Source organism: Phalacrocorax aristotelis, chromosome Z (assembly GCF_949628215.1).
Source record: "Phalacrocorax aristotelis chromosome Z, bGulAri2.1, whole genome shotgun sequence".
Classification (NCBI taxonomy): domain Eukaryota; kingdom Metazoa; phylum Chordata; class Aves; order Suliformes; family Phalacrocoracidae; genus Phalacrocorax; species Phalacrocorax aristotelis.
Window position 1 is genome coordinate 44240510 of NC_134311.1, and position 10651 is coordinate 44251160.

The window sequence follows — 10651 nt, forward strand, 5'->3', positions numbered from 1 at the left end:
GTAATCTTGGTAAACATGTGATCACTAGGAAAGCAGCAATGCTGAGAAATATTTCTGCTTTGCAGTCATGGTCCAGGAATGTGGTGGCAGGTTATTTCATTAACAACTCTGCCTTCTCTTCCTTGCTGTCTGCAGGATCTGTGTTTCAACCTGCCCACCTGGTCACTACAATGCAGACAAGAAACGCTGTAAAAAATGCTCACCCAATTGTGAAACCTGTGTTGGAGGCCATACTGACCAGTGCATGACCTGTAAATTTGGCTACTACCTGAATGAAGTAACCAATAGCTGTATTACCAACTGCCCTGATGGATTTTACCTGGATAAGAGTTAGTATTTCTTGGGGTTTTTTTTATTGTGGGCTACAGAATTTGATCTGGGGAGGTTGCTGGACTATTTACAAGCAGGAAAAATGTATGTTGATGCATCTATCTCTTACCCTATTCCTCATATTAAATTGTTGCCCAGTGTGATAAAGAAGCTCCTCAAAAATCTTCCTTTATTTTAAAAACCATGCTTAGTGGCAGGGTGCCTTTTCTGCTTGTGGCTGAGAGCAACAGCAGCAGAATGAGGGCAGTTCAAGAGCAACTCAGCTGCAGGACAGAGAAAGTTATCATGACTCCAGGAAGGGACAGGCAGCACTCACATTTTAAACATGAGGCTATCCCCCGAATTCATATGTGGCACCAGATAAAATAGATGAAGAATCAACCATGGTCACTGAACTGGACCTCTAAGTAAAATTGGCTTCTCAGATGTAAAACATGGTTGCAAGCAATGTTACTGACAGACCTAAGTACCTGCAGTGATGTGATGACCCAAGAGCAGTAATTCTCTGCCTTGTGAGACAACTGCCTTCTGTTTCCTCCTGTGATTGCCAAGTAAACTGCCTGTGTTTAACTTCCAGCTGTGGCTAACAAAAATACTTGGACATATTAACATGTGCTTAAAACTGCAGTCACTTCAGTTATCTTTAGACACATCCTTAGAAGATAAATATGTGCTTAGGAGCTTTGTTCATCCAGGTACCTAACCTTTTGCTTTCTGCATCATGAAGCTGTGTGTTCATTTCTGATGACTAGTAAAACAGGTACTATTTTAATTCTCCATTTTTCACTGTGTAAGAACTACAGTAAAGGGAATTCCTTTCCACCCTATTAAGATAGATGAAAATTTAGGATTAAATGGGAACACTGGGTTCTTCTTCTCAGAACGGTACATGGGAGTGCATCTCAAAAGACAGCAGGCCTGAAGAAGGAGATATCTCCTGAAGTAGGGAGCTCCTGAGATGAAAAGGCAGGTGTTAAAGGTAATTTATGTGTTGACTTTGTTAAGATCAGACCTGTTCATGCAGGTGTGTCTTTAAGCACAAAATCAGGTAAGACAGGACAGGCTGCTTGCATGGAAACTGTAAGACGGTAAATTGCAGGGCAGCCTCTGGAACACATGGCAATCATTACTGCACATCACTGCTGCATGAAAAGACAATTTAAGTCCATATTATAAATAGTTAATGTACATTTAAAATGTTTATGAAGATTTTTTAACAACCTCAGAGCATATTTCTCTCAGGGTACACCCTTAACTTCAAATGTTTAGAAATAGATTAAACCATTTGATGTTTGATGGAAAAAGCTAATGATAGGCAGAATTTAGCTGTTAGTCTAGCTTGTGGCTTCTCTTCCTGATGTCAGGCTAGAAAGCAGTAAGTCATGTGACAATATATCCATATAGTTTTGTTAAACATAACTGACAAATGTTTTCTGGGCTGTTTTCTTTTCTTCCTTTGTAGATAACATTGTTTGCCGAAAATGTAGTGAAAACTGTAAGACATGTGTTGATTTCCAAATCTGCACAGAATGCAAACACGGCCTAAGGTAAGGAAATTATGGATGTAACTAACCACAATACCTGGGGAGGCTTACAAGGCTGTGGATACACAATGAAGAACATCAGATACCTATTTAACTTTGAGTGGCCCTCATTTCATGTGTTCTGTTGCTGTTCAGTTTCTTCTTGTGCTACTATGTACCAGTTTGGCTAACAATGGATTTTTAGAAGACCTTTCATTTCAGGTAAAATAAAAGCCACAGTCATGTGGAAAGCTGGCTTCTTCACGTTTTTGACCTACAGTGTGGCAGTCAAGGATTATTTTAGAGGTAGAGCTGATGAATCATATTAATCTTTCAGATTCATTCCTGTGATAGATAGAAACTATTTTCTTAGCTTTATTGTATTTATTCATACATCCAGTCATTCACTTATCTCAAGCACCTCAGGCTCAGTTCTATGACAATATAGTGTGCACATATTTTAAACAGCTGTCAATTTTTTTTTTCATAGGGGGACTTAATGATTCTTGAAACTAATAGGTAAAACCTACAAATCAGCAGTACACATTTCAAGCTTCTTTATGAATGAATGACCTTTTGACTGAAGCAGCAAAGGTCAAAAATCGTATAAAACTCATGACGGAATGTATGTTGGCTTTATGCCACAAAAAATATGAAGTCACTATTCCATATCTGTAGGGGTTCTTCTTGCAAAATATGAGTGTTCTGCAAATGTTTTAATGCTGAGCTTTTACTTTCCCTCAAAGTAGATTTTAATCTCTTAGTAAAAGCTGGAGTGTTCTGTGTTTCTAGGACATCAATAGCTGGATTTGTTTACGTTAGGTAAAGGAATTCTTATTTCTGTGTATTTATGTTACATCTAGATTTTCCAAGTGCCTGCACAATTTTTTTTATGAATATATATTTTTAAAAGTGACTACTGGAAAAGGAAGTGTGATCTAATGGGAAGGAAAGCATGGGATCAGATCAGAACATTGGTCTATTTACACTCTGTGAAATATGAGTATCTACTTTCCTTTTAAAATGTTATTAAATTTGCTGTCCATGTTAAGATTTTTGAGAATCTTAACAGACTCAGCATGATCTTCTGTGTATCTGCAAAATCAAATTAGTAAATTAGTAGTTCAGAAGGTCCTACAATGGGCAAATATGTCAGAAGTCCAAAGATTACATAGATTTGTGACCGTATAGGACACAGTTGTTATAGAAAAGTTATGCACACATTTTTCTTTATTTCTCAGGAACTGAGTTTCCCTGTCCATTAGCACAAACAGCAGCTCATAGCATCACTGAAGAAAGTAGACAGGTCCATTCACTGTGAGAAAAGGAGAAATTTAAATAGCAAAAAATCAAAAGACCCTAAACTTCATGTTTTCTCAGGAAATATTAGCAAACAGATTGACTTTTGGTAATGTTTTGAAAAAAAACCATCTGTGTGGGTGTGACAGATAAATGGAGCCTTGTGGGACATGCATGTCATATTCCTCAGTTGTTCAAAACCTGCTGTGTATTTTTGGTGGAGTTACCAATGGGCAGGGCCCTGGGTGGGACTTGGGACACCTGGATTCCAGTTCTGACCCTGTTACTGGCCCACTAAATAAACTTAGACAAATTATTAGTTTTCCTGTCTGTAAAAACATGATAATGCTACCTGCCTTGTAAAGCACTTTGAGGTGCGTGGCTGAGGAAAAATAGTAAGAAGGCAGGGGTTGTTAGGTGTGTTGAACTGCTAATTTCATTTTTTTCTAAACTGGGACCATATACACTTTGAAAACTTCCAGTGATGCTGAGCACACCCAACTTCTGCTGGATCCAATCTGTAAAACAGAGTTAGCACTCACTCAGGGTCGTAATCCCCAGAGCTGAAGACCAATTTTAGAGAAAGAGTTAAATTGGATGAAAGCTGAGGTGCCATAGAAGACCTACTGTAGGCACCTTATAACATAAAGCATAGCTGCTTAGAGCAAAGCATGTAAATGTGACTCTATGCTATTTCTTTTCCTCTGTTACTCTTTTGTGCTCTCTCTCAAAAGTGCCTGCAGGCAGAATACCTGTAATCTTGACAAATCTCCAAAGTCACTCAGAACGAGCATTCAGTTAGGAGGTTTCAAAGAAATCTGCCTTTGCAGAAAGAGGTGGTGATTTCCTTCACTGTGAATCTATTCGTAGCCTGTAGTATCAGGAGATGCTGCTGGTCTTTCAAGAGAAGCATGAGATCTCGTTAACAAGTCCGTTAGCATTTTTTAATAATGTGGTGCTGATCCTGTGCCAAATTCCTTGTGGGTAATTGCATTTTGCATGCCTGAATTTTTACGACTCTTTGGCATTGTTCATTTTTTTTCTGTCCCCTACCACTTGATAGTATTTACAATGAGGTTGTAAACAGCTTCTGTATTTACCATGGGCAAAACTGCATTTCATTCCCACTTGAAATGATTGCTGTCTCTAAATTTATAAAACATGACCAATGAAGGAAGCTGGTGAATCCTAATATATGGGTTGTTCTTTCATTAAAAGAAAACTACTGGTTTGTGCATGACCTTGTTGTTACCTGCCCAAACACTTTTTTTTCCTTTTTGTGATAGTTTGCATGGCACTAAATGTGCTATTCGCTGTGAAGAAGGAAAATACCATAATGGCAGAGAATGTGAACCATGTCACCGTTCTTGTGCAACATGTGCAGGTACCCCACTGACATTGATCTGCCTCATTTCCTTTCCTCTATATTTTTAGCTCTGATTTTATTCTACTGTATCACAGTTACGGTGTAACATGATCATTTACATGTAAAAACCTAATTCTCTTGATAGTTCTTTAATGTATTTTAAATACAGCAAACTTCTTTCAGCTAACATGAAAATCTAAGTTTTCTAACTGAAAGTGTGCATACACACTTTTTTCTTTTTTTTCCCCCTCTTAGAGCTCATTCTGATTTCCAGTAGTACCCTCCATTTTCTTTCTGGGATAGAATCATGACTGACAGATTTTGTGTGAGCTTTAGAACTACCAACAGCCATTTCTTTCACAAAAAGATATACTGAAATTATGTAATGTTGTCTATTCTAACCATGTACCTTTATTGCTTGATGTTACTCTTTGAAAGAAAGTGATGCAGGTAAAACATAGTCTTTAAAATTTTAAGATTTTGCTACAGTCAGAGGTGGTGTCTGTTAGGCAGTAAGTGGAACTAGCCAGTAATAGTGTATTTTCCCTCTGGTTTAAGGTGCTGGAGTAGATGCCTGTATAAACTGCACACAGGGTTATTTCATAGAAGATGGAAGATGTGTACAGTCCTGTACTAGTGGTTATTACCTTGATCACTCTACTGAAAGTGGATACAAAAGCTGCAAAAGGTATGATCAGTAGCTAATATGTAAGTCTGATGTTTGGCAGTATATTAGCTATTACTATGTTGAAAAAAATAATATGAGAACTTAAATCTCTGCTGACTTCAAAAAACAGGAAAAATATATTGCATGCTAAACAAATGAAGGAAAATGGGGTTTTATTTTAATCTGATTTCTGTTAATTATATTCATTCAGGTCTTCTAAAAGAGGTGTTTCTTACACATATATGTGTGTCCTTCACTTTAAAAAAGCCCGTAGTGAGAACCTAAGTAGATATACATAGGAATGTAATATTTACAAATCTGGCAGAGGATCTGCATTTCATCAGTAGCAAACCAAAATAGTTGAACTAGGTTTTTTTAATTGCAAGTTAATTACTATTCATTAGGACCATTTCAGTTCTTCAGCTGCATATTCACAAACATGGCACAGTACACTACCAGACTGCTGCCCAGAATAGCTCACCTGACTTAGGGTACAAATGGGTGGATAAATCTTGGACAAGGCTGGGCTGTGCTGTACTGTGCAAGGAGGGGCATATTTTTTTTTCTATTCCATTCTTTGTTAAGCAATTTGTTGCCCTTTGGAATAATTTATTATTGACTCACTTTGAGTTCAGGCCAGGACGGGAATCACCATGTGTTACAGTCTTCTACACAAAAAAGTAATCGATGCACAATGCAAATATGATGAACACAGAGGGTGATGAAAGGACTAGGCAGCAGGTCAGTCCTTTCCATCCTGTAGCTTTAGTTCATGCCTTGCTGGCTCATGGAGGCATGATCAGCTTGATACTTTGTTGATTACTTCTGCATAATTCCAAAATACTAGAATAATGCAGCTGTTTAGTAAAAAAAGTATTACTAGAAAGTGATTGGAGGAAAGAAGCAGGAATGGGTTGCAGGGGGAGTTAACTCTTTTTTATTATTATTACTATTAGAGCAGCTGATACCTCTAGAAACAGCAAACAACCCGTTTGCAATACAGGATAGGTCTCCTAGGAACTCTTGTATTTGGTGAGGCTACAAGACCAACTCCTGCCACTGTCTTTCAGATGTGATGCCAGCTGTTTGGATTGCAGTGGTCAAGGAGACAGAAACTGTACAAGCTGTCCAAGCGGCTATAACCTAGACACTGGTGTCTGTGTGGTGGGAACAGTTTGCAAGGATGGTGAGTGCAATTCTCTGAAAAGATCCATTTTACCACTGCCAGGTTCTTTTTTACGTGTGTTGGGTTGACTTGGTCTTTTCTTTTGTTACAGTCTTGATATAAGGTCTACGTTGCTTCTTATTTTTTTCAGGTTTATGAAAAGGAGAAAACTACATTTGCGCATATTAACAAGATTAGTCACATCCACTTTACCTGAATTTTCCTAAAATAGTTTTTCCCACTGCCAACAACCTACTTTTCCTTCCTTATCTGTCTTTCAAAACCTAATGCTTTCAATAGATTTTTATATGAAGATCCTAATGTACTATCAATAGAATCACATTTATCTATTTTGCCACTTTGTGAAAATGCTGGTAAGTGAAAAGAATAAGTGCCTGTAATATTGCTTGGATAATGTGAAAGGGTAATGAGAACAAAAGAATTCTGAAATAGAGAGCACCCAATTTGTGGTGGAGACTGAACTTCGTCCGCATTCTCTCATTGTACTTTCCTAAAAATATTACTATGTGAATTACTTGTAGATACAGCCCAACAAGTGCAGAACAAAGCCCAGTGTTAAGCCACGTGGAGGATACCTGACATCAGATGTACAAAAAGCTAATAATGACTCTTGGGTCCAGCTCATTTCCATTGGGTTTAGTAAGAGTTTTACCAAAGACTTAAAAAAAAAAGAGAAAGGGTGCAGAGTTAAGTCTTGTTTCTGTGGACCGGTTGGAATTTAGGTCTTCAAACTTTGAAAAGTATCCTGTCTTGTAAAGTTACATTACAGGTATTTATAAACCAGTCTTCTGGTTTTGTAAACCATGAGACATCTCACATCAGCACCTTACAAGTGTCATTGTAATCTAGAGCAAGTCCAGAGCAGGTCAGATATAGATGGACAAATGAAGAGGAAGTATAATGCTAAGAGTTTTGAGTAACCATGATCTCAGTATGGTATTGCAGTTGAATTCTGCAATGCAAACTTTTGACATACTGGTTTGGTCTTTCATATGGTTGGATAAATCTATCCTCATTTGTACACATGCAACTTCAGTCAGATATGCATGCAGTTGCCCAAGACTGGGGAAACCCCATCTCAGTACTGTCTTCCCTATTCTTCCAAGTGCAGCTGCCATGAAAGGGCAACACGTCAGTGTGTGGGCCTTCAGGCAATTGCAATGCATCGTGCTCAATCCCACCACACAGCACATGGTCTCAACAGTCGACAGTAGCCAAGGAAAGTCCAGAAGAGGGGAGTTTTCTTCTGTTAATTTACAAAGCATAGAGGCTCTCGTTTCATTGCCTGACAATCAAGCACTGGTTACTAGTCTAACTCTATAGGATTTACATTTCTGTGGAGAATGTTTTATTCTTTTGATTCATAAAAATTGAGAGCAAATTCCTTTTTTGTAAATATCACTGTTTTCTAATTATTCTCTTTCTAATCTTTTTTCCTTTTCACAAACGGATACCAATCATTCCCTGTTGGACCACACAATATCTCTTCCTGAAAAATAAAAAATGCTGTTGACGGAAATTCCTTTTGATGGACCAAATTTCCTACTTGCTACCTGCTCCTGAATGGTCTCTTCAACCAAATCTGCCTGTCTGACCAATTAAACCTTCCTCCATTGTATCCATCATGCTCTCCAAACCTTCAACCTCCCCTCCTTCTCTTGCTGCTGCCCTCTGGAAGCCACGGAAGAGTCCTGGGCCGAAGGAGGATTCTGTATGCTGGTGAAAAAGAACAATCTCTGCCAGCGGAAAGTGCTTCAGCAATTGTGTTGCAGAACATGTACGTACAAGGGGTGAACTGACACCTCCCAGCGTCCTCCTGCTCCTGTAGACTTATAGATTAATCCGTATTATTGAAAAAGGAAAAAAAGAAAAAAAAAGAAAAAAAGAAAGCCACCCATCTCTCTCCCCCCCCTTTGTCTGGGGAGATGGTGAACTGTTTGTTGGAACTTAAATGGAAAAACTACAACACGCCTACCTTTCATAACTGGGTGTCTAGAGCTGAGCATCCAGGATCACAGCGTCAGTATTGTGTGACCAAAGCATTTGATGCCAAAATTAATGTTTAATTCATTATTTGATTTCCTGTCAACCTTAGGATTATTCCTGTTTTTTAAAGGTCCTTTTTCTTCCCTTTTTTTCCTGCTTTTTTCCCCTTCAAGATGTTTAAAGAATAAAACACAAGTTTACATGGATTAAAACTAAACAATACAAAAATGTTTGCATTAGTCTTTTTTTGTGCTATGTGTATCAACAGGGAGAACTTGAGTTCCTGAGGGGATCAGAAACATCATTAGCTGCAGGACTAAGTTCTGCCCCTTTTGTAACAGTATTTAAAAAAAGAAGAGTTAACATTTCTGCACACATTTCTTTCTTACTTCCTTCACAATGTGCTGTTTTTTTGTATCACACGCAGTATGTATATATGTTTGTCCAAAATGTGGTTTTGGTCATATAGATTTCATTTTTAGACAGCTAGCTTATTAACAGATATGCTAGGATTTTTATTTTATTTTTTTAAATTGTCAAAGTTATTTCAAATAAACTTTAAAAAAACATTGTTCCTGTAGTGAACAAATTCAAAAGATACTACTTCTCTTTGTTTGTGTAAGCAAGAATAATGTATACGCTTGGAAGTCAGAAAACATTGCTAACGTGTAAGAAGTATTCATAAATTATTGTTGTATTGTAATGTTCACAAAAAAAAGGGGATATTATCATACAGATATGTGGAACTATTTCATAGTACCCATATATAAATGTCAGTGTGTCTATATGCAACAGGATGTGTTTACAGGACTGGATTTATAATTATGCCAAATACAACTCCAGAATAATTACATATAGGGCAATAAATCAATGGTTCTCTTGGTGTAACAATTGTGTCATGATGGGCCTGAATCTTCTTTTAACTGCTCACAATAGAAATTTCAGCAGGAATTGTCCTGCTGAGGCCAATGGAGTTACCTCACTGTAAAACCATCCTGGGTGGTGAGAGAAGCGGCCCCTGCCTTTCTCTCTTTACCCAGGCACACAGCTGCCAGTACAAATTTCCATTTAATATATCTTCATCAGTTTCACTTATCATACTGTTCAAAAGATGGTCTTTTAGCAGAAAACAGAAAATAGAACTTTGAAGATACTGTTTTCAGGGGATAATACTTAAAATGTACAAAGTGTCTTTCTTAGTTATCTTTCCAGGAAACACAAATAGAAAATGGATTGCAGGTGTTTAAACGTGTAAATGTTAGAAAATAAAGAGGATCAAAAATTGTTGTGGAAGGCTACAGATGAATGAACAAACCTGTAGAGGTAATGTGCCACATTTAGCAGGGAGCAGATAAAATATTACAACCTGATTCGCTATGGCAGGGGGCCGGTCAAGCTCCTTTGGTGCCAATTATAAACATTCAAATTTAAATTAATTCCATTTGTGCTAGTTTAACTACTAGTCTGTTACTGCCTCATTTCTCAGTATAACATGTTTAACTAGAACATAATGCTTTCAAAGTTTAAGTTAATATTATATATATTATATATAAATATATATTCATAATTGAGATTTAATTATGTAATGGATTGTAAAGAATTTGTTTGGGTACTTACAAATGTCTCTAACATTATTATAGAGAAGAAATTAATATCTTTGTTTTCTTTAAAAAAACTGACACATTGTTATATCCAAATTCATTTTTACTGAAAAAATACTGTACATGTGTAAAATGTTCAGTTGTTATTTGTAAAATGGGGTAGTTCTGTTGTAATTGATATTGGCCAAAATCAATGTTATTCCATACTTTATTTTTTCTATTAAATTAACCTAAATTCCTGTTGTTCTGGTCTGGAAAAACATGTTGACAATCTGTATGTGAAATTTCTTTGTGGAAGGGCACATGTATCTTTATGGTATGGAGCACTTACACGGAAGTAATTGAAACAAATTGGGAGGGTAAGGGTGTTTAACTTTATTGCAGAATTTTTTTTAAGTGATGCAATTTATGATTGCACGAGTGTCTGATTTCTGTGGGGGACACCTTCTGTGTAGTAGCAGTACAGCTATGTCTGCACCCTAGTGGGTAACAACATTGGCTTCCTCTGGCCAAGAGTTTATAAGTCTAATCTCTTGCATACTTAGGATAAAAAAGTGAAATGCATAACTACTCAGACAGTTTAGGAGGAAGGTTTCATCTTTGCAGTCATATGTAGCCATTTGCACAGTGAGATATTGATGTCTGTTTACATGCCAATACTCACATCCAGGACACTTCACATCACAACCCCAG

At 37.2% G+C, this 10651-nt stretch overlaps 1 protein-coding gene across 4 annotated transcripts in view; it reads left to right on the plus strand.

Annotated features, from left to right (window-relative positions):
• Nucleotides 1-10201, plus strand: part of PCSK5 (proprotein convertase subtilisin/kexin type 5) — a 199425-nt gene extending 189224 nt beyond the window's left edge. For all 4 annotated transcript variants that reach the window (XM_075078142.1, XM_075078140.1, XM_075078141.1 and 1 more), the window contains 6 exons: nucleotides 136-329; nucleotides 1793-1877; nucleotides 4439-4536; nucleotides 5077-5206; nucleotides 6256-6371; nucleotides 8050-10201. In XM_075078142.1, the coding sequence (XP_074934243.1) occupies nucleotides 136-329; nucleotides 1793-1877; nucleotides 4439-4536; nucleotides 5077-5206; nucleotides 6256-6371; nucleotides 8050-8165 (739 nt within the window). In that variant the 3' untranslated portion in view covers nucleotides 8166-10201. The remainder of the gene's footprint in view (nucleotides 1-135; nucleotides 330-1792; nucleotides 1878-4438; nucleotides 4537-5076; nucleotides 5207-6255; nucleotides 6372-8049) is intronic.
• Nucleotides 10202-10651: the final 450 nt, after the last annotated feature.